Source organism: Hyaena hyaena, unplaced genomic scaffold (genome assembly GCF_003009895.1).
Source record: "Hyaena hyaena isolate Hyena2069 unplaced genomic scaffold, ASM300989v1 scaffold_525, whole genome shotgun sequence".
In the NCBI taxonomy this organism is placed as follows: domain Eukaryota; kingdom Metazoa; phylum Chordata; class Mammalia; order Carnivora; family Hyaenidae; genus Hyaena; species Hyaena hyaena.
This window is the reverse complement of record NW_024081157.1, coordinates 883854-908497: the sequence shown is the minus strand read 5'-3', so window position 1 is coordinate 908497 and position 24644 is coordinate 883854. Positions and strand designations below refer to the sequence as shown.

At 35.8% G+C, this 24644-nt stretch overlaps 1 protein-coding gene across 11 annotated transcripts in view; it reads left to right on the top strand.

Annotated features, from left to right (window-relative positions):
* RALGPS2 (Ral GEF with PH domain and SH3 binding motif 2) overlaps nt 1-24644 on the top strand; it is a 153805-nt gene that overhangs the window by 42956 nt on the left and 86205 nt on the right. For all 11 annotated transcript variants that reach the window (XM_039255419.1, XM_039255416.1, XM_039255415.1 and 8 more), the window contains 2 exons: nt 11032-11115; nt 21412-21501. In XM_039255419.1, the coding sequence (XP_039111350.1) occupies nt 11032-11115; nt 21412-21501 (174 nt within the window). The remainder of the gene's footprint in view (nt 1-11031; nt 11116-21411; nt 21502-24644) is intronic.

Genomic DNA, 24644 nt, shown 5'->3' with positions numbered 1-24644 from the left:
TAATCCTCAAGATTACACTAAATCTGGCAGTATAAACAGGACTTTGTCATCCGGCAGAAAAATGTTTTCTAATATATTTTGAAATATTCAAGACTACAACAAGATGTAAAGACTAATAAGATGAACCTCTCTGTACCCACCTCACCAGTGCTTTGAGCTGCTCTGTATTCTGCCTGTCTCCCCCCTCCTTCCTCCCTCCTCCTTCCTCTCACCCAGGGAGCCACTGTCCAGTATCAATCTGTATCATTCCTGTGCATTCTGTATTTCTTCTATGTCTGTCCCTTAGCAATTTGAACTATTGCAGGTTTAAAAAAATTTTTTATGTAAAAGGTACCCTGTTGTTTTAGTCATCTTTAGCTTGCTTTTTATGTTCAACATTGCTGACTAGCACCCATGTTAATATATGTACTCTAGTGCATTAATTACTGAGTTGAAGAGTACGAATGTCTTTGAGTTTATTAAAGACTTCTCAGTTTTCTGAAGTGTTTGTATAGATATTATTTATTATGTCAAAACTCTTGCTGTCGACAGATTAAACAAAAGATTAAGCCATGATGTCAGTCTAATGTATTAGTCTTTGTATTAGCATAAAATGCATAAAACTTCACATACTGTGGAAAGATAGTGGTTATCACTGAATCTAATAAATTTATCTTGATAGTTCTGTCCATTATATCAACCAACGTTCATGTCTCTATATAATGTAAAACTTTAAAAAATGTATATATACTTTATGAAGCTTTAAAAGATCTTTAGTTCACTAAAACTCCTAATCAGAACTCACTATTACATGTATATATTCATTTCAGGTGATGATTTATTCACGTTTTCTAAAATGAAATCTGTACTAAATTTAAACTTTGAAGAAAAAGATTCTGGATCCAACTCTGCAGTTTGGCGATTTTAGTTGCAGGTTGGCCATTAAACCACACAAGTCTTGTTCAGTTTTCTATAATAGAGATAGTTGCTGAGTTACCTGAAACTTATATAATATGTATCTCTCATTAATTCAGTTCCCTGAGTAGGACCTTGTAATTCCTACCTGTTTGGGGAATTCTGTATTCCCAAGTCTTTCGTGTTAAGTAGAATTTACCCCAGCTTGTTCTACCTAAACTTGTTATTAACTTGTGGGAAGAAAGGGGCAAGTGTATGGAGTGCAGTGGTTTTCTCAGAATAAAGTAGCTTATGTTACTGTCTGTTATAAGTACACCTGAAAACTGCTTGGGGGCGGGGGAAGGAAAAATTACAAGCCTTTTATTTCACTATAGAAACTTACTTTTGAGGTGTGAATTTTTTATGATATAGGGACTATTCTTAGTCATTAGAAAACTTGCTAAATAAAATCACATCTTTAAGAGCAGATCTGAATCAAACAATTTCTAAACCTGGTTTTTCTCCAACCCTGTATCACGCTTGAAGGTACCTCAGATTGAAAGAAAAAAACGAACAGATTTTGGTACTTTGTTTCATGGTTCTTTTGTTTTATGGTCGGAAGAATGGAAAACATGCTTACCAATGAAAAGAATTTAAAGTTAAAAGAAAGATCATCAGTAATTTTAAAACTATTCATAGTAAGACTATACCTACATAGAAAAAATGTTTGCTACAGTTTTATTTTTAATGGGTCCTTGTCTGCATGATGTGCATCATCTATCCATTTTTGATACCATTCGGAAACCTAGGAGTCCTTCTTTCCCCTTTTCTCTTCATCGTATCTTCCCTCTTCTTTAATTGATTTTACCCCCTAAATAACTCTTCTCTCCTTCCTCATTTCTGTCAACTTTGAAGGATATTGGTTAAAAGAGTACAGTATTTTTATAGGGCTGTGGCCCGTTGACTCCAGAAATGTGAGTGCTGCTTAATGTCTGTGCATAGTTGTTGGCCCGAGACAGGTCTCAGTTCAGCCAGTCACCTGCCGACGGATCCCTCTCCATCTGAACACATTTCCAAATGTTCCCCTAGCTGGTGCTACAGAAACGCTAAGAATCTTCACTTGCCCACCAGCCTAGACAGTGTGGCCAAATTTGGAAGCGTCTGTGGATGGTGATCCCTCTCACATAGAACTTGGCTTTTCACCCTTCCCTCCTCTCAGTAAGCAGCCATCTCTTAGCGATGGGGAGAGCGCGCAATGATATGGTTACTGCAACTGTAATTACAGTGATTACAAAGAAGGAGAAATGTTAGTAGTTCTGTTGTTTATATTCAACTACTGTTAATGTGTCTTTACAACTCTCATTTCCATGGAGCTGATCATTCTCTTTTCATTAGTTAAATAAAACCAATTTTGGGCACAAATTACCATGCATTTTGCTGCTTGCTTTTTCCTTTTTCATCAGTGTCTAACATTCACAGCTCTGAATGGGTGCTCACAAATTTTTACTTCCTTCATTTCATTTACTTTAAAATTTACTTTAAAGCCCTTTGGATCCCAAAAGATGCTTTTTAATGGCAAAACGTAAAAGCAGGGAGCCAGAAGACTTGTAGTTTTTTTCAGCTTTGCCATTTATAGACTGTGCCATTAATAGGATCGATATCATGTCTTTGGTCTTTTAAAAACTTACTGAATCTGTGAAGTAAAGGATTTTGGACCATTGGATCTTTATAATAATACCTTCTAGGTCTTCGAGAAATTCCCGAAAGTAGGATTATTTATTTAATTATTTTTGGTAACTTCAGAGTAAGGGCTGCAGTTATGTGTAATTCTCAGTAATAAATATAATTTTGATTAAAATTTTGGGAAACTTAAGGACGTGATATGGGTTGAGTGGTGATCATGAGTCAAGCTCTTATAGGTTGAGGGTCTGTTATACCCTCATTGGGACATAAATTCCACAAGAGCAGAAACTTTTGTCTGCTTTGTTCACTGGTAATCTCTAGTGCCTAGAATAATACCTGTTTTGTATTTGAGTTTGATAAGTGACCATTCCCAAGCCTTGTACTATGTAGCCTACAGGCATATCACCTCCCAGTGCTTATGTTTGGAATCATTTCTGCAAAAGTCTGTTTCTAGTCCAAGAAACTGACTTTTATAAAATAGCGTTCTCTTTGTGGAAAAAGGAGTTTGGGGTTTTTTTCCCCACCCATAATTAGGAACATTTTCAGGTTTTTTGCCCAGTGTGAATTATTTAATACTTAGTAAGGGCAGTTTGAGGATTCTCTAGATTCATTAATTTCTAGTATGATATTCTGGTATTTAGTTGAAACTCTGCTCTTGTTAAGGTTTTGTTTTACATTTCTTATACATATAGATTTCCCTAGTGTGATTCTCTCTTGATCTTGAAGGTATGTTTTCTTTTAGAAACCTCTTATCCATTTATAGGGCTTCTGTCCAGTGTGAGTTCTTTCATGTTGGGGAAGCAATGACTGTTCTGAAGGTTTTCCATGTTTATTATATTCATTGGGGATTGGTTTTTGTCTAATATGAATTCTCTCTGTTCTGTAAAGCTTATATTTTTTCTGAAGGCATTGCCATGTTCATTACATCAATGGGATTTCTCTTCAGAATGAGTATTATACTAAACCCAGGATAAGTTATGACAGAAAGTTTGTTTGCAATCAGATTTTCTTTCTAGTCTCAACGCTCTGGTACTTTCAGTAACTCTTAAAAGGTGAACTGTGCTTGAAATCAGTACCGTAGTCATTACATTGGATGATGTTTGCCTGTTACAAGGTTCTCAGGTGTTCAAAAAGCATTAAGGGACTGGCTCTCACTGAAAGTCCTCTGACATGTATTACCTTCAAAGAAGAAAGTTTGACACTTTATTATAATTTCTAGTAAGTCAGTACAGTAAGTCATTACATTGTATCAATAAACAGACGTTATATACAGAGGATAGATCGGCCCTTCTGTATTCCTGTATTACTGGGGTACTCTAGAGACTGAGGAAGAATGCTAGTTAAATGAGGGAAAGTACATCATAGGTAATTTTGAATCTTACTAAAACATTTCTGCAAAACGTACAGTTGAGATATTACTGACAGTATGTAAAAGAGTTTACTGCATGCTAGCTTTCTTGCAATGGAGAGACTATGATCTTGGCAACATCTGAAGTTCCAGCATCAGGAATACCATAATTCTCTATTTGCTTTAATGAAAATTATCGTTTGCATTAGAATTAAAATGTAAACAACTCATGAATATAGTGAGAGCTTTGAAGAAAGCAAAGAAGACGTGAAAGATTTGAAATTTCTATTAGAAGCAAGTGCGGCTGTTTTATAAGTTATTGCTGCTCATCACTGTGAGCGTCCTTACCATGTAGCAAGGTCAGGGAGAGCAGGTGTATCACGCCATCAGTAGTAGAAGGTGGCTCCTGGCTTTCTCTCTGCTCTCATTACAGGGGCAGCATTAATGTGTTGGGAGGAGGGTAGAGGGGAACCGAGAATGTGAGTACACTGGCAAACAGAATTGATCTTTTTGATTTAACATAACATTGCAGTTTTATAGTTTCAAAACTTTATTCTGTTGATTAAAAATACAGGAGTTGCAGCAGGCACGTTGTGGCTGAGGCTTCTTTCTAAATAGCCATATAGGCTGAATGCTTAATGGACATATTATATCTCTTTAAAAAAGCTTTGCATTTTTTAACATAAGAGTGCCTTAGTAATAATTATCTTCTCCCATGTATCAACTATACTTCAGTGGAAAAACAAATTTTCTTCTTGTGAGGACCCCTTTCCCCCTGCACCTCTGCAATCTTGTGTACGTTCCATCGCCTTTTCTTTTCTTCTCTCATTCTCTGTCTACATGTTGGTCTATATTGGCCTTTTCTCTTCTTCTATCTTTAGGTACCCCTACAACATCACCCTTAGAACAGCCCTTTTAAGAGTGTTGGAACCTACAAGATGAAATTTAGATCAAGAATTTGACTTTACAGAACAAACCTACAAGAGACATAAGAGAAGCTGTGGCTCCTGTGAAATTCAGTAATTCTTTCATAGGGTAGGTGGTCCTCAGTTGCGGTGTCTGCTTCCCACGTGCTTCCAAAATACACGCACTGGAAAATCAGGCTCGGCAGTTTCAGAGCTCAAAATGCGCCCATGAATATTCTTTCAAGTACACTTTCAGTGCCCATTTAAAAATTGCCTTTATGTGTGTGAGTTACTATTAGATTTCTCTTTACTGCCTGATTTTAAAATTCTAAGTTAAATCCATTTCAACAGATTTTAAGAAGTATCAAGGCTGCTCTGTTTCATTAAGCCTTTGCTAAAGTAGAGGCTGACTTACATAGTGTGCTCAAGTCAGTCCTGTTCTTATATCAGACCCTTAGAAAAAACATCCTTTGAGTTACTGTAAAGCTTTCTTTTTTGTATTCCTGGGAGATGTTTTAGTATAGGATAGCCCTTGACTAAGCTGATTAGCTGTCAAATGCAAGATAGCATGGTGGGAGAATTTATTTCTTCGATTGTTCTGTAGTGTCTCTTGGAGGAAGATCCAGAGTCTGAGCAAAAGGAAAAGCAATTTTTTTTTTCACAGAGAGGTTCAGTGGCTGTTGAGACTTAGAGCTGGGGCAGGGCAAAATTCCTTTAAGCCTAGCTGATAGAAATGCATGTCGAGGTTTAAGAAGAAATTAGTGAGTTCCTGGAGTCCCAGTGCAATTTCAGCTCCATAATTCATTAAATGGATTTTTGTTTTTATTGTTGTTGTTTAACTTCATATTTTGAAGTAACTACAGAGTTACTGGAACTTGGAAAAAATAGTACAGAAATAATAAGAGATTCGAAGGAAATTGCAAAAAATATTACAGAAAGGTCCCATTTATCTTTCACCCAGTTTTCCCTAGAAGCTACATCTTGTATAAGTCTGGTACAGTATCAAAATCACAGAATGGATTGCTGTAACATTTTATCTTACATGTTGTTTTGTCTAACCATCATCTCAGTCAAGATAGAAAACTATTGCAATACCACAGAGATCTGCTCCCTTGTTCTGCCCCTTTATAGTCAGCCAGCCCCACTCCTGCCTACTTTCCACTGTCCTTAACTCCTCGAACCACTAATCTGTGCTCTGTCAGTTATAGTTTATTGTAGTAGATGTGCTAGTAATATAGCATTGTCTCTAAGGGAAAATGGTAGCTACCATCTTAAGAGGTTTAAAAAAACCTGCTTGTTTCTTCACATTAAAAAAAATTTTTTTTTAACGTTTTTTCATTTTTGAGAGACAGAGTGTGAACGGGGGGGTGGGGGGGAGCAGAGAGAGAGGGAGACAAAGAATCTGAAGAAGGCTACAGGATCTGAGCTGTCAGCACAGAGCCCATGTGGGGCTTGAACTCAGAATGGCCAGATCATGACCTGAGCCAAAGTCGGACGCTTAACTGACCAGGCGCCCCTCTTCACATTTTTTTAAGTACAAATTCTTTTAGAATGGAGTGCTTCAGTAGCATTTTAATCTATGTACTCCCAAGTGATGTGACTATAGATTTATTCATCCCCACTTCCTTTCTGTTGGCTTCCAAGAGTTTTTTTAAAGGGAGAAAACATTTTTCCATTAAGTTATTGATGTTAAAATGTTCTAAGAATTGGATGAATTTTTCAAAACCTCTTATTTTTTATTTGAAGAGTCAGAAAGGCAGTAAAAGGTTTTAGTGTAAAAAAAAATAAAGCCATAATTCACTGATACTTTTATTTGGGTTCCTTGTTTATCATAATAATTTATAATGGTGAAGATAGGTTTAAATGAGTTGTTATGTATAAGCACTTATAATAGTGCTTAGCACATGGTAATCTCTGTTAGTGGTAATTCTTTTACTGTTGCTGTTAAGACACTTGGTCTCAGGATGAGAAGTATTTTTTAAGCATAAAACCAGAAGATTAAGTCACACAGAAGAGGACAGTAAAAGTACTGGCTGCTTTAAACAAACAAAAAACCAGGCCCCCTTTTGCACATAAAGACGATTGGGAAGGTGTTTTCATAAGTTTTCTCTCAGTGGTGGGTTTATAAGTGATTCATAGACTTTACTCTCCCTTTCCTCTCCTTTTTTTTTTTTTTTGATTGTTCATTTTACTTTTAAAAAATGTTTATTTATTTTGAGAGAGAGAGAGGAGAGAGAGAATCCCAAGCAGGCTCCGCACTGTCAGCATAGAGTCCAACGCAGGGCTTGATCTCACAAACTGTGAGATCATAACTTGAGCAGAAATCAAAAGTCAGACACTTAACTGACTGAACCATTCAGGTGCCCCCCCCCCTTCCACTTCTTGTAACAAACATAATTACTCTTACAGTTGGGGAAATTAAAGTAATAATATACAAAAAGAGGATAAATATACCCAAATTCAGTGAGACTGTTGGGAAAGTGACACTTAGTGTTGGTGGTATAAGTGACTCAGTATTTCAGGAGGGCAATTTGACAGGTATCAAAGCCTGGAAAGGGTTCAGACTCTTTGACCTAGTGATTTTACTTCTAGGACTATATTTTTAGGAAATGATCAGAAATGTCAGAAAAGGTGCAATAATATTCATTATTTATGGTATAGCTTACTTATAACAGGAAAATGAAATTCATATTATGTATAAAGCTGCATAATTGAATTTGAACTCTATCCAATGGGTATGTTGATATCATTTTGACACACTTTATATTAGTAGCATTAATATGCATTCGGAAGTTAATTGGTTAAAAGTGAGCTGAGTATTTATAGATCTAATCCTAGGAATTTTGTTCTAAAATATGCCATCTTTATGTAGTTATATTAATATTTTTAGAAAAAACATTTTCTAGAAATTTGATGTTTTTAATATAGCTATCATGTTATTTTCATGTTCGTGTAATATCTATCACTAAGTATTTTCTGTCTGTACAAGGAGGTAATGTGAAATGAGCCTGCGTCTAGGCTGAGTTACAAGCAGTTGTATGTTTACTACAGAGTTGGCTTTGGTTGTTCTGGATTTTCCTTCAGTAATTTCAGATCTGAAGGTTGTAATCTAGCGTTAGATCTTAAAAAAAGTAATTGATCTCTTCAGAGCACTTACTGTGTGTCCGCTGTGTTGAAGCAGTGATTGCTGTTTCTTCCTTCTGTGTTCTCCATCTCCATTACTCAAGCCGAAAACTTGGGATTCTTAGTGCCTCTGATTTCCTCATTCTTGCCTTATGTTGTGTGGATCCAATTTTGACCAAATCCTGCCTGCCTCCAAAATATCTTAAATCTACCACTTTTTTCAACATAAGGGAACATTACCTTAATTTTTGTGTTTCAGTAAAATTTTGTAGTATCACCATAACTGTTTCCTTAGTCTCCTCAGTCCGTTTCTTTTTGTTTCTTTTTTAAAATGTTACGGAAGATAGGCATACATCACATTTAAGAAGTCCTGAATTTCCACCAGCCTCCACCCTTGAGCCCGATGCTTATCCAGTGCCTTAGCTATTTCTTCTTGCAGAAATTTAGGTCCAGTTTTCAAATAATATACCTAAATTTCTATTATTGATGATTTAAAAAATTTTTAACTTTATTTATTTTGAGAGAGAGACAACATGAATGGGGGAGGAACAGAGTGAGAGAAGGGAGAGAGAATCCCAAGCAGGCTCTGAGCTGCCAGTGCAGGGCCCGATGTGGGGCTCAAACCCATGAAGCTGTGAGATCATGACCTGAGCCGAAACCAAGAATCAGATGCTTAACTGACTGAGCCACCAAGGTGCCCCTGATAAATCATATTTAAAGTTTTAGATATGATTTGTTCTATAGAAAATGATCTCACACTTTTATATTGTTTCCCTTGACCTTTATACAGTTGTCTTCTTCCTCTTTATCGCGTATAGTTATGTCACAGTTTTGATGTGAATAAGTAAAGAGCCGTGATTACTTACTTAAATTTTGTTACTTACTGAAATTTTGTGTTCCTTGAGCTAATAACTTACGTAAGCTTTCTCTGCACTCATCACTGATTCTTCTGCCAGAAGTGAATATAGTGAATTATCTTCGCAGTGTGTTGAGACACTTCCGTGTTGTTTCATCTTTGAGAGCCGTCTCTCTTGGAGTCTCTGACCTCTTGCTTAGTTACTGTCTGGACTGTTGTTCTGAAGCTCTGCTCACAGCCATGCACACAGTCATTCTCTCTCTATAAATAAAATTTTAAAATTGGGGAGGGGTAAATTATTTTTCTCTATTTACTCTGTTCTCTCTTATTCCTGCAGTTGGGGCGCCTCGATGGCTCAGTTGGTTAAGCGTCTCACTTCAGCTCAGCTCATGATCTTGCAGTTTGTGCGTTCAAGCCCCATGTAGGGCTCTGTGCTGACAGCTCAGAGCCTGGAGCCTGCTTTGGATTCTGTGTCTCTTTCTGTCTCTGCCCCTCCCCTGCTTGCACTGTCTCTCTCTAAAATAAAGAAACATTAGAAAATTATAAAATTCCTGTTATTATTTAGACATTGACTGGTATGGACTCTCTTAATGGACATAATATTTGTACTCCTGTTTTGAGCTTATTTTATCTCATAACTCTTAACGGTGATTTTTAAAATCTCCCTTATTGTGTTTCCAAAGGCTGTGTTTTGTTCTCTGAACAAATCCTAATGGGAGCAATACCTATTCTCATCTCTCTGAGAGTAATAAATATGGTTTTGTCTTTTCTTCTCTCAGTTTTTTTGGTTCCCTTTCCTAACTCAATTTCCTCAGAGTCCTTTTTCTTTTTTCCTATAGATTTTATCTCTTCCTAGTGGTGGTTATTGGTATTTTAGCAGGATTCTTAACCTGTTTTGAACCTTGGACTCCCTTGGCACCTGAATGAAGCCTATGGAGCTGAACCCTTCTTTAAAAACAAAGGAAATCAATTTTATTAAAATACACTTCTTACATTATTTTGTAAAACTGTCACATAGCAATATATATGTGCTTTTTTATTAACATTAAGTAAGATCCAGAGATGACGAGCTCATAATACCAAACTAGTGATGAGTATAAATGATACTTTTGAGCTGTCTGTATCTGAAAATGAAAATATCCGTGATTTTCATCAGTGGTAAAGTCACATGCATTGCCAATTCTTTTGTGATCTGTACTCTACATTTATGATAAAAAGGAATGTCATGTCAGAGATTAGTATAACATAAATATTTAATTTTTTAAGTTTATCAAGCCCTTTGTCAAGAGCCCTTTTATTAGAGGTTTCATGTTATGTCTGGGGTTTTCATGTTATGACAGCGATTGGCTGTCAGCTCAAAGAGTAAGGTATTGGAAAGCTGACTGGAAGCTCTGAGTAACCGAGTAGGAATGGGGCTTGACAGCTAGTGGGGTTCACTGTATGTTATAAGAAGCTCATCTCTCGTTGTCTGGAAGTCCTTCCTCTTGACATTCAAATGTCCTCAGAAGGAGAATCCACCAGTCTCCCTGTGGTGTGTAGGTTTAGTTACCTATGTTCTCATAGACAGGTAATTTTGCCCTTTTATGTTTTTGTTTTCTGTTTTTTGTTTTTAATTTCTTTTATTTTTTTAATTTAATTTAATTTAATTTAATTTTATTTATTTCTAGGAGAGAGAAAGACAGCATGAGCAGGGGAGGGTCAGAGAGAGAGGGAGTCACAGACTCTGAAACAGGCTCCAGGCTCTGAACTGGCAGTCAGCCCAGAGCCCGACGCGGAGCTCAAACCCACGAACCGCGAGATCGTGACCTAAGCGAAAGTCGGACACTTAACCGACTAAGCCACCCAGGCGCCCCTGTTTTTAATTTATTTCTGAGAAAGAGAGAGGCAGCATGAACAGAGGAGGGTCAGAGAGAGGGAGGTACAGAATCTGAAACAGGCTCCAGGCTCTGAGCTAGCTGTCAGCACAGAGCCTGACACGGGGCTCGAACCCACGAACCGTGAGATCATGACCTGAGCCGAAGTCGGACGCTTAACTGACTGAGCCACCCAGGCGCCCCTTGACCTCTTAGATCCTACTAGTAAAATTTGCTTTTATGATTTAACTGAACGGTTACAGTATTGGATATGTTTCTTTGAGTAAAATGGTTCTAGGAGGGGACATAAGTGTCTTTAATGTTTTGAAACCCTTAATATAATAAGAAAACTGGGCTATTTCATGAACTTACTTTTAACCTATTTTTCAGGAGCTTTCAAGTTGTGGATGGAATAAAAAAGAAAAATATAGTTCTGCACCAAATGCCGTTGCCTTCACAAGGAGATTTAATCACGTGAGTTGCCTATAAAACTTTGATATTTAGTTTCTGAAATTCAGTTCCTCAATCTATAATTTTTCATTAAGAAGTAGTTTAGCCTTTCACATCTTTGCTGGGATGTTTTCAGCCAGTATCCCTTTAAATACTGTCTCCCTGCATGATCTCTAGGTTTTTCCTTGTGTAATTTCTGTTGGAAATTTGTTGGGACTTGACCTTTTTTTCTTGCTTCTTAACCTTTCATATTTTATATCTGTTTCTTTGTGTTCCATTCTGCATGGTCCTCAGTACTATATTTTAATCCACTAATTCTTTTCAGATGGGTCATTTCTATTTCAAGTCTGTGTATGCTTTTACACTGGATTCATTTTTCTATGTTTCTTAAATAATTTTCATCATTTTATTTTATAATTTCTGTTACTATCCAGTTTTTGGAGTACTAATTCTCTGTTATTTCTGCTAATCTTTACTCAAAATGGTTTGTGTTTTTAGGCATTTTCTAATTTTGGATTAAGCGCTCATCATTTAAACTTTATCTGTACTTTGTGGGAATTCTCCTGCCACCCAGACTGAGGGTATATCTCTTCTGAAAAACTTTTGTTTGCTTTTTCTGGTACTAAGGACTATACTGACTTAGGACAGTTTTTTATATGTTTTGGTTGGGAACATCCATACATTGCTGTAGTGGAAATTTCAACTCCAAATCCAACTAAGGGCTGTTTACAAATTCTTATGAAAGACTTATTTTTCAGGACACCTGGGTGGCTCATTTGGTTAAGCATCTGACTCTTGATTTAGGCTCAGGTCATGATCTCACAATTCAGGAGATGGAACCCCGTGTTGGGCTCTGCGCTGACTGTGTGGAGCCTGCTTGGGATTCTCTCTCTCCCTCTCTCTCTCTCTATCCCCCTCCCTCTCTCTCTCTCTTTCTCTCTCTCTCCTCCACCCTCTCTCTCTCCCTTTCTCTCTCTCTCACTCTCCCACTTCTGTGCACCCCCTATTCTCAAAATAAATACACATTTTTTAAAAGGACTTATTTTTCTCCATCTCCTCTGTCTTCGACTGCCGGGAAGGGATAGTTTTAGTCTACATTTTCAACAAGACTGTAGCCCTTTGAAGATCCCCGAGCTAGACATAGAGGTTGTAGAGTAGAGGCGGGGGCCTTGTACTTGAAAGACTATTAAATCCCAAGCCCCTATGTCACTGAGAGAAAATCCTCTGTGAGCAGCTATAGGGCTCTTTCATGTAATCACTGCTTTGCCTTTATTTCCCTCTTTGTTTTGGCCTCTAGGGGAAGAAATCCTTCCTTTAAAATTAGCCACACATTGTTTTAAAAAAGAGCTTGTTGTCTTTAACCCAACATTTCTAGTTTACAGCAAGTAGTTTCTCAGGATTTGCTTCACTGTATTTCCCCAAATGGAAGTAAATCAGAGTTTTAAAAAATTAGATTAAACTATTATTAGGGACACAGGGCAAACATGTCTTACGCTGAAATTCATATTTAAGTTATATAGAAGTTGTCTGCACAATTTTTAGGAGTTGGAATTTTATCACAGTAAAATTTTTTTCTTTCCCATGCAAAAATATTCACAAATTCGACTTTACATTTTAAGTAAAATTTTAAGCAGTAATATTATTCTTAAGCCAAAAAGTTGTCAGAGTCAAATATGTCACGTTGTACCAAAAGCTCTTATCCTTATTCCAGATCATAATTGATCCTTTAATCTCACTTAATGGCTCCATTACTCTATTCAATTCTCCCAGTAAGGTCATAGGAGATTTGAAATAGCAAATTTTGAAAGAAGTTAGACTCTTTTAGAGGGAACCTATGTGCAACATTATTTTTAAAATGAGTTTTTGCGGGGCACCTGGGTGGCTCGATTGGTTAAGCGTCCAACTTCGGTTCAGGTCATAATCTCATGGTTTGTGAGTTCGAACCCTGTGTTGGGCTCTGTGCTGGCAGCTCAGAGCCTGGAGCCTGCTTCGGGTTCTGTGTCTCCTTCTCTCTCTGCCCCTCTCCCACTGGTGCTCTGTCTCTCTCGGTCTCTCAAAAATGAATATACAGGGGCTCCTGGGTGGCTCAGTTGGTTAAGCATCCGACTTCGGCTCAGGTCAGATCTCATGGTTCATGGGTTCGAGCCCCGCATCAGGCTCTGTCCTGACAGCTCAGAGCCTGGAGCCTGTTTCAGATTCTGTGTCTTCCTCTCTCTCTGCCCCTCCCCCGCTCATGCTCTGTCTCTCTCTGTCTCAAAAATAAATAAACTATAAAAAATTTAAAAAAAAAATGAATATACATTAAAAATTTTTTTTAAATGATTTTTTTGTAGACAACATATTGTTGGGTCTTCCTTTTTTTTATTTTTGTTTAGGAATTCTAATATATGTAGATTTATATAGGTATAATCTAAATTCAGTTTCATCACCCTAAATATTTCTTGTGCTGTACCCTTGTAGTCACACCCACTCTCTATCCCTAACCATTGGTGACCAGTGAGCTGCTTTCCATCACTATATTTGCCTTCTTCTGATTTTTATATAAATAGAGTTGTATAGTACATACCCTTTTGAAACTGATCTTTTCACCCTCTCAAAGCGTGATGTCTTTGAGATTTATTCTTGTTGCTTGCATCAGTAATTCCTTCTATTGCTGTGTAGTATTCCATTTACATCCATTTGAATTTGATAGGTGGTAGTTTTTCTTTTTTTTAAATTTTCCTTAAATATATATTAAAAGCATCAAATTGTTTCATAAAATACATCATTAGTATCTTAGCAACAGAAGTAGATTATAATTATTCTAATTTTTACTCAATTTTATTCTCTATATTTTCTCAAAAATATCCTCAGTTGTACTTTACAATAGTCCTGTGAGGCAGACATATAAGTTAATATTAAGAACGCAAGGTTTATTTTGTTTTGGGAGGGTTTGTTTTTCAGATTTTTATTTAAATTCTAGTTAGTTAACATACCTTTCTTTTTTGTAGTTCAGTCTGAATCTCTGCTTTTCAGTTTAGACTTAGGATGCAAAGATAGTTCAGTTTCCATGTTCTTATATCCCATATAAGCTCCCCCTGTGCTAACCTCTTACATATGTATGGTTCTAAGAGCCAGGAAACCAGGCTTGGTATAGGACGGACTAAGCTAAGGACATCATTCAGTTTCCCCAGTTTTCTCACTAATATCCTTTTTGTTGTTGTTACAAGAGACTTTTGGATCCCACATTGCATTTAGTTGTCACTAATTCTCATAAAAGATTATCTTGGGGTGTGCTTTTGTCCTTTCAGTGCTTTTCCTCTTAACTCTGTCACGTTTTCTGTTCCTTTGCATGTATGGTAATTTTTAAAATTATATAGTCAACTTTATGGATGATACATAATAGTGATTCTGGATTCTGTTGTCCTCTTTTTTTTTTTTTTTTTTTAATTTTTGTTTACTTTCCAGTTAGTTAACTAACGTACAGTGTAATACTAGTTTCAGGTATACAATTTAGTGATTCAACACTTCCATCCATCACCGGTGCTCATCACAAGTGCCCTTCTTAATCCTTGTCACCTATTTAACCCATTCCCCCTCCACCTCCTCTCCAGTAACCACCACTTTGTTTTCTATAGTTAAGAATCTGTTTCTTGGTTTGCCTCTCTTTCTCATTTTTCCCTTTGCTCCTTTACTTTTTTCTTAAATTCCACATATGGTGTTTATCTCTGACTGACTTATTTATGTCTTTTCTTCAATGATATTCATTTTTTTGCATGTTTAAAATCTTAATACACGTTAATTAACATACAGTATAATAATGGTTTTGTTTTCCTTTTTTGAAGCGTGATTTTTATTTTTATTTAACTTCACTGGACTAAAACTCCAAATTCTGCCCCTCCTTGGAGAACAGATAATTTCCTTTTGGTTTTGTTTTCAGTTAGGCTTCTTAGAGTTTCCCTTGTACACGTACAGTTCCAAGGTCAGCCGGAGAGTTGGATGGCATTTTTACTTAGATTTGGGGGATCTCCTTCTTATCTTTCCTTCCTTTCTAGAATTTCTCCCCTCACTTTCTAGCCAGTTGACTTCTGACTTTTGAAACTAAGACTACATATGGCCTTCTGCTTGAATTTTAGCTGCCCACATTGTGGTAACTAGAAAGTGTCCTCAGTGAACCAAGTGCAAATCTCATCCAGTGCATCTTTCAACAATCAGTTCCCCAGTTTCTGCTTTATTTTTATCCGTCTCTTGAACGTTTAAATAATTGCTCTTATAATTTGGAATTAAAATCAGATGAGCACTTGCAAAGATACCAGCTATTCCGCATTACCAGAAATGGAGTTCTCCCCCATCCCTTTAAAAACTATGCTTTCCATTGATTATCAAAATAACAACAGGTATTGCAGAGAAATTGAAAAGATGTAGAAATGTATTAAAAAGCTGAGGGGAGAACAATTACCTAGACGTGACTGTTAACATTTAAGCATATATCCTTTTTTCCATTCTTTATTTTTTCTTAATTTAATAGAAATCATGTTGTACCTACAAGTTATAGCCTTACTGTCATAGCATACCGTTAAATCCTCCTATATCAATTTATATGTTGAAAACATTTTTAGTATCTCTATGATCTCCTGTGATTGAACTATGTCATACTTTTAATAACCACTCTGTATTAGATATTTCTCTGATAACCTGGAGGCATGCCTTCTAGCCAGTGGGTGCTTATTTTTTTGTTTTCTTTTTTATTGGCAAAAGGCTGTTTAAATTTGTTTCAGACTTTATGTTTAGATAATTGGAAATATGACTGATAATTAGAGGTCACTGCTTTTAAGAATGCTCATGATATGAGAGACTCTTGAATGCTGACAAAAACTGAGGACTGATGGATGTGGGGGGGAGGGGGGGATGGGCATGAAGGAGGGCACTTTGGGGATGAGCACTGAGTGTTATGTAGAAACTAATTTGACAATAAACTTTGTAAAAAAAAAATAATAAAAAAATAAAAATAAGAACAAATGTGTTCAAGCTGCATTGAAAAAAAAAAAAAAAATCCCTGACTATAAAAAAAAAAAAAAGAATGCTCATGATAATAGGTTATAGTTGTTAAAAAAGACTCTACTTTTTGAAAGTAAAATTTATGGATATAGTTATATGTTATCTGTGATTTTCTTCACAGTATTCCTGGGGCATTTGAGGGGGTAGGGATGGCAGTGAAAAAATCTGACCGTAACTTGGTAATTGTTGAAACTGGTTGATATGCATCAGGGACTTCATTATTATCTTCTGTTTAGTTCAGTGTACATTTGAAGTTTTCCATGCAAACAGCTGAGAAACTGTCTTTAAGCTTAACATATTTTTGGCTGCAAATATAAAGTTTTTATAACACCTCCATATGATTATAAAACTGAATAAAGCAACTACAGTTAGAAATATCCTATGAATGTTTTCTAGGATTTGCTTTTTTATAAAATATTTGGTACATTTCAAAGAATGTGTTAAATATTTATTTCAATCATATGAAACTGCTCATGTTCAACCATTGTTAGCCTACAGAAATGGCAAGTTCATGTGATGAATGTGTATTAAGAAGCAGTCTAATAAATGATTTCTAATTCACCACCTAAGCTAGGAACTAGAATAATACCCAAATACTTTAAACATTTTACATGTTTTTCCCTCTACCCTCTCTTGACAGGTAGCCATTATCTCAAAATTTGGGTTTTGGTTTTTGGGGCAGATTTTTCAAAAGTTTTTTAAACTCTTCTAATTCTTTTATAGATTTATCAGAAATGTTTGTATCCCTAAACAGCATGTTGTATAATCTTGTGTTTCATTCTCATAAAACATATTTTCAGAATATATATATTCTTTTATGGTTGGCTTTTTTTCACTTTTGTGTTTCTTTGATGCCAGGTGATGTACTTGGCGCTAGTTCATTGATTTTTCACTGCTGTCTAGCATTTCATTGCTTGAATATATCAAAATGGATTTATCATTCTTTTGAGGATGACCATAAGATAAATTAACTAATTTTTTGCTGTATGAAGAATGCTGCTAGGAATATTGTGAGTCTTGGTGCTAATGAGTACTGGTTTCTCTAGGCAGTGGCTTTCAAACTGTATTGATGGTGACTCATGTTAAGATAAAATATTTTACATTGCACTTCAGTGTAGACACACAGCTGAAACAGAAGTATTCTGAAATACTATTTATTTATATTAGGTTATATGTTCTTTGATCTTTCTGCTTATTAAAGCAATAACATTGGTACTTAAACTTACTAAATTGATACATTAAAGTGGGTAAAAAAAACCCACTGTAATTAATTGGTTAGGAAAATTGTGCATCTGAATATTAAATTTTTGTCAAAGAGAGTGTATGCATGTTTAACTATAAAAGATAGTGTCTTTTTTTTAATGATTGTACTAATTTTGCATTCCCACCAGCAGAGTACAAGAGCTTTCATTAACTATCATCTTTGTCAACATTTGGTTTCATCAGACTTTGCAATCTAATTGATGTGAAATGATTCAGCTTTCATTTTTATTCAGTAAATGTTTATTAAGTTTCTACTGTGTCCTGGGCGCTGTTCTCAGTGTTTGGAATATATTAGTGAACAGGAAAAACAAAGATCATTACCTCTGTGGACCTTTTCATTCTAGCTCTCACTAATTTTAATTTCACTTTTTTTTTTTTCATTTTCACAAGTTCTATCATTTTCAGATCTCCCTGGTCTTTTTTATTATTCTCATATTTCCTACTCATTTATTTTCTTACTCATTTCTTACTGTGAAGTAAAACATGGATACAAAAAGACCACAAAACAAATGCATGGTTCAGTAAACTATTGTCAAGCAAATATCCTTGTAGCACCACCAAGGTCAAAAATAAAATTTGACCAAATACTCTAGAAATCCCTACATGTACCTCAGCCCACACACCCTCACACCCTTTCTTCCTCCAAGAATAATGAGTCCTTTTATTTTACTCACTTTTTTGTGTTTCTTTTTATAGTTTTATCACCTAAATGTGGCTCCCCAGACACAACTATTTAGCCTTACCAATTTTTAAAATTTGTTAAATTTTAAGAGTTTTTAATTGACCGTTTCTCCCTTTCTTTTCCTTACCATTTACCTGTGGAGGCACCGAGGCATTTTGACCTAATTTTGAGTCTCCCACAATCTAGATTGGATCTAATATAATTTAATATATTCTGTTTTCTGGATATTAGTGGTGGTTCCAGAGATTCAGTTGGGTTCAGTGCCTTTGGCAGGAGTATGTGTTGTAATTGCTGTATTTTTCTTCCTTTTCATCAGGAGGCACCTAATACCTGGTTGTCTTTTTCAGGATTTTAGCAGCTGTGTCTAGATCCATTGATTAGTTGAGGTTGTTAAAAGGCTGGGACACCTGGGTGGCTCAGTTGGTTAAGCATCCGACTTAGGCTCAGGTCATGATCTCACAGTTTGAACCCTTTGTTGGGCTCCTTGCTGACAGCTCAGAGCCTGGGTCCTGCTTTGGATTCTGTGTCTCCCTTTCTCTCTGCCTCTCTCTCCGTCTCCCTCCCTCCCTCTCTCAAAATAAACATCAATAATTTTTTAAAGGTTAATCTGCATTTCATTCTTCGTCATTTATTAGTTGGAATGCTTTTATAAAGAGACATTTTCCCTCATCTGATATTTGTTTACGCAGAGATCCATTTCCTATAAGCAAGGAAGGATAAATGTTCAATTGTTTCCTTTTATTTAGGAGTTTTGAAGATAATGAATTGGTATTCTGTCTTGCTCTAGTAGTAACCAACTAGTTTATTTTTAAATACCATTATGAACTTAGAAATTAAAACATCATATATGATGCGTTTCAACCCATAGCGGATATTATCTTTTTTTTAAAATATATTTTTAAGTTTATTTATTTTGAGAGAGACAGAGAGAGTGAGAGTAGGGGGAGGGGCAGAGAAAGAGGGAGAATCCCAAGCAGGCTCCACGTGGTCAGCACAGAGCCAGCCACATGTGGGGCTCGAACTTCCAAAACCATGAGATCATGACCTGAGCTGAAATCAAGAGTCTTCTGCTTAACCAACTGAGCCACCTAGGCACCCCAATAGCAGTTATTATCCTGACTGAAAACTAATAATGTTCCATCTTTGGCCAGTGGAAGTCTTTTCAAGTTGGCTTTCATGTCCTTTGTCATGACTCTAGCAGTCTTTTAAGAGTTTCCTTGTCATCGGGTATGCAAAGATGTTTCAGGTTCATTTTGTCCATTACCTGCTCCCCTTCTATCCCTGCACCTGGAATCAATATTTAATAAGTCCTGGTTTCTTACAGGGGAAAATGGACCTGAATGCTGGGAATGCTCATTGCTATTTTCTATGCCTTTTTCAGCAGAGATAGCTAAGATTTCTATATTTCATCCACACACAGAGAGACACACAAATATTTAAAGATAAGATGTCTCATGAGTTCATATAGATACTTCTAATTCAAATTCAGGACCAGAGTTTTATTTCCAACTCTTCTGTATTACATCCGCATGTTCTTTCTTCTACACACAGAATCCTGGTTTTCAAGGCTTGTTGGTTGCCTAGAGCTTGTTATCCATTACAGTACTCAGCAAGGGCTCATGAGAATGGTAATTCCTGAATTCTTGCATCCTGGCAAATTGCTGGTCCTCTGTAAAATTTTCTTCCCTTGATGATTTTTAATATATTATTCTTTTTTTTTTTCCCTGACAGGTGTTATTGTCGATAAGTCTGGTGATAATTAAATTTTCTTTTCCTTAAAAATCATTTTATCTTTTTGTCTCGATGGCCAAAAGATTTTTTTCCCCAGTAATTTTATTGAACTATATCTTTGTGTTGGTCATTCTGGATCAGTATTCTCAGGTGTGGTTGGCTTTAGCTGGGATTATTGACTAAGGAGCACCTACACTTAGCCTTTCCAGCATGGGGGTCTTAGGAGCTCAGGAATATCAGAATGTTCCGGCATTCAAGACAGAGGCTGCATATTCTTTTATGACTTTCTTTTGGAAATTAGCATCAATTCCGTTAATCTTTTCATTAAAGCAGTCACGAGCCTGTCCAGATGACATGACAGGTGACATAGAACCTGGCTTTCAAGGACAGAATGACAAAGACTTTTTGGCTATGTTTTAAAATCATGATGGTATTTGTCTTAAAATTTGGCTAGAATTAAAGCTAATAAAGTCAGTGATCATGCAGTTTAGTTTGAATTCACAGGTGATATTTGCCAAGGTTGTTGATAAAATAACATACAGCTTTTGATATATTTTAGAAGTACACTTTATCAGAATCAGGGATAATTATTATCATTAGTAGCCCAGATATAGTAACAAATACGAAAATGTCTTTGTAAAATACATACATTTTATATTTATATATAGATTTGTAAAATATATACAAAATATTTATGTTTTGGCAGTTTATAGATGAAAGTTGCAAGTAAAATCTGAAATGTTTCTCACTAAGACAGGGACAAGAAATGGGAGGCAGTGGCACTGTCTCTTGCACTATTATTTCTTGATAATACACCATGTTTTTAGATTTGTATAAGTTCGAGCCAACTGATAGTGCCTTGATTTTATCTTCATAGTAAATGAATTAAAAATATGTTACATTTATGATAAGCAAGCTTTTTATCAGAGTAGATAGAACATTTTAGTGATTGAGATTAGTTTGCCTTCTGATGAATGGTTTTTAATGCTTTTTAAAAGAAATTGTAAAGATGGTTTATTGGATTAGAAAGCATTATGTGATTTTAAAAGTACAATCTTAGTCTAATTTTAGAATGACTTAGATGTATTTTTTCTTTACGGTATTATTTCATAATGTAAATAAATGGCAATGTTGGATTACACAGCCACAGAAAAACTTGCCCTAAATAGCATATTTTATAATGTCTGTTCTTAGAGCTCATCCAATTCTGCCATAGTGTTTCAGAATACAGGAAAATTACATGTATTTGTATAGTGTTCTTGTAATAACGCAATAAAACCAGTTTTATTCGCTTCTTCAAAATGTGTTTGCTTTTACAAACACATTCATACATCAAACATCAAAATTCATAGTGATGTTTTTATGTGTGTTTGTTTAAGCATATACACACACACATGTATATCTTTATGCACATACATATCACATATATGTGAAATGTATGCAACATTTGAAGACTGGTTATATCCTGGTGGGGAGCCGGGAAGGTGAAAAGAAAGTATCATTTTTTTAACCAGCTATACGTTGTTCATCAATTAGCTCCTGTTATTAATTTGATCCTACTGAGTAAAGAAGTTTGCTGTTCAACTCCTTTTAATTTTTATTTGCAGGTAAGCTTTTGGGTTGTTAGAGAAATTCTTCATGCTCAGACGTTAAAAATTAGAGCAGAAGTTTTGAGCCACTATATTAAAACTGCTAAGGTAAGAAAGACTTGCATTTTTGAGTCCAACCATTCAGCATTGTTTGTGAGTGAATGTTTACCTGTAATACTTTATTTACTATTTGTTGACCCTGGAAAATAAGGCTTATTGATTAATATGTTGACTTTTTCAATTGGATGCCTGTTTTCTTTGCCTTTTCTTTATTCTTCCTATCTTTCTCTCTTTAGATCTTTCCTCCCTCTCTTAGAGTAGCTGGAATATATTATTTATTTGACTGGATAAGTAGGCAGAGATCAGATTATGATGAAGTATAATATTGAAAAAATACTGGACTCTTCAGCAGGTAATTGAGAAAGCCTTACAGGTTTAAGTAGGAAAATGCATATCGATTATTTGCTTTTGAAATCTGTCACTGCCAACTCTGTGGACACTAAGACTATCTTTTTAAAGGAATGATATAAAGAAGATGTTAACCAGATATGTTAATTGAGGAGCATAGATCCTGAATGCAGCAAGAGAAAAGGAGCATGGATTTCAAGGATGGGCAGAATTTAGAGAGGAGGGTGAACAAGGCATTCCACAAGAAGGCTGCTAATACTTCTTAAAATTCATGACAACGCTAAATTTGTTAAGTTCACTAAAAGATGTATAATTGTAGCCACATTCTTCATTATTATAATAAATTCGTAACATCTCACATCTGAATGAAGGTGGACTAAAATGAAAATGCTATTTTTAAAATTTAAAGTTATTATAATTATTGTAAAATTGTAATTGCTGTATGTTGTAACGCTTCTGTATTTTCCTCGCGCACCTGGGAGCAGATGTATGCTAACGTTCTGGGGCACTAGGTGGCAGAGCTAGCTTTCGAAATGTGACATTCTGTGGCAGTGTCATAAAAGCTTTACAAATGTTCTCTGTGATATGTTCGATGAATATTGGGTTTTAGCTGGCAGAAAATCATGTCTTTTCTCCGTGCATCTGAATTTGGTTTTTTGTTTTCTGGGTTGTTTTTTTTTTTTCTTTTTATGTGCTTTGTATGTTCTACTCAAAACCACCAACTTCTGCCTGTCAGGCTCACCGTTACCCGCCTCCTCAAGTAATCATTTAATTCCAGTTCAGACTCTTAGACAGTAGTTTCTTTCATCCCAAACCGTAAATTCATCATTTTTTTGGCCTCACATTGTCTCTTAAGTCCCTATATTCTGACTCTCTGCCTTGTGTATTCAGTCTGTTATGAAACTTGCAGGTCTTTTTCTTCTTTTAGTAGGCTGTATCACTCAGGGTTCCCTAGAGAGACAGAATAAATAGACACATATATAAAATGTATAAAGAAAATTAAGAAATTGACTCCAGTGGTTGGGGGAGGGGGCTGGCAAGTGTGAAATGGATTGTCAGGCAGGTAGACAGCCTAGAATAACCTCTGGCCTTGAAGCAGAATTTCTTCTCTGGGAAACCTTAGTTTTTATACTCTTAAGGCATTTCAGCTGATTAGATGCAGACTACCTTATTATCAAATATAGTCACTTTTAATTAAAATCAACTGATTATGGATGTTAACTATATCTACACAGTTTTTCCACAGCAAAGCCTAGATTAATGTCTGTTTAACTGGGCACTGTAGTCTAATCAGGTTTGACATATAAAGCTAATCATCACATAGCTGCACAAAAACTTTATAGAATACATTTTAGGTATCAAAAGAATGATAAAGCAGACACCTCTATACCCAGTGCTCACTGGATTCCGATATGCCTCCACATACCGAATCCCCTGCCCGCCTCTACTAAAGGAACCATTGCCCTGAACTTCATGTTAGCTTTTCTTCTCTATTTTTTTACATAATATGTGTTCCTGAATAATACATTGTTGTATCTGTTTTTGAATTTTGTTTAAATTATTCCATAATTACTTTATACTTTAATGACGTATTTTTACTCAGCACTGTTGCTGAATGGCTTTTGGTGTGTCTCTGTTGTAGAGTGTTCTGTTGCTTGCATATACCACCAGTTCTTCAGTATACTCTGGCTTGGATAGGTTCATGGTTTTGTTGTTATAAACATGGCTTCTATAAACCTGTCTTGTGGGATTCTCTTTGTGCTCATGTGAGGATCGAAGCCCTAGAAATATAGAGAGAAAAGGTAAATTACCTTTAAAGAAATGACAGAACAATAGCTTTCATTGAACTTGATGAAAATGAACATTTTTTTCTGTGTTGGCCATTTAGGTTTTCTCTCCTGAAATGTCTGTTCAAGATGTTTGAACAATTGTCTCTTATAGTGTTGATCTTTTATTGATTTTTGTAAGAGTTTTCCATTTAATTTTAGATGCTGATTCTCCAATATACGTTTTTATGTCCATCCTTCTATTTGTTTTTTTTTTATTTTTAATATAGTTTATTGTCAAGTTGGTTTCCATATAACACCCAGTGCTCATCCCAACAAGTGCCCTTCCCCATGCCAACAACCCCCTTCCCCTCCCCCCCATCAGTCTTCAGTTCTCAGTATTCAAGAGTCTCTCATGGTTTGCCTCACTCCCTCTCCCCAACTGTTTTTCCCCCTTCCCCTCCCCTATGGTCCTCTGTTAAGTTTCTCCAGTTCCACATGAGTGAAAACATATGGTATCTTTCTCTGCCTGACTTATTTCACTTAGGATAATACCCTTGAGTTCCATCCACATTGCTACAAATGGCAGATTTCATTCTTTTTCATTGCCATGTAGTATTCCATTGTATATATAAACTGCATTTTCTTGATTCATTCATCAGTTGATGGACACTTAGCCAAATATGGAAAGAGCCTATTAGCACATTCTTAACGATGTTTGTGATTGTCTTCTGTATTTGGGTGTTTCTGAATTCAGTGCATAGACATTTATACTTGTTAGCTCTTCCTGATGGATCGACCCTGAAATTATTACATAATGCCCTTCTTCATCTCTTGTTACTGCCTTTATTTTTTATTTTAAAGTCCAGTTTGTCCGATATAAATATGGCTACTCCAGCTTTCTTTTTGATGTCCAGTAGCATGATAGATGTCCATCCTTCTGTTTGTGACTGACTTGTCTTATTACTCTTTTCATGTTATCTTTTGATATAGATGTTCTTAACTTTAGTAGTCAAACCTACTGATCTTTAATTTTTATTATCTCATTTAAGAGGTGCCTGAGTGTCTCAGTCAGTT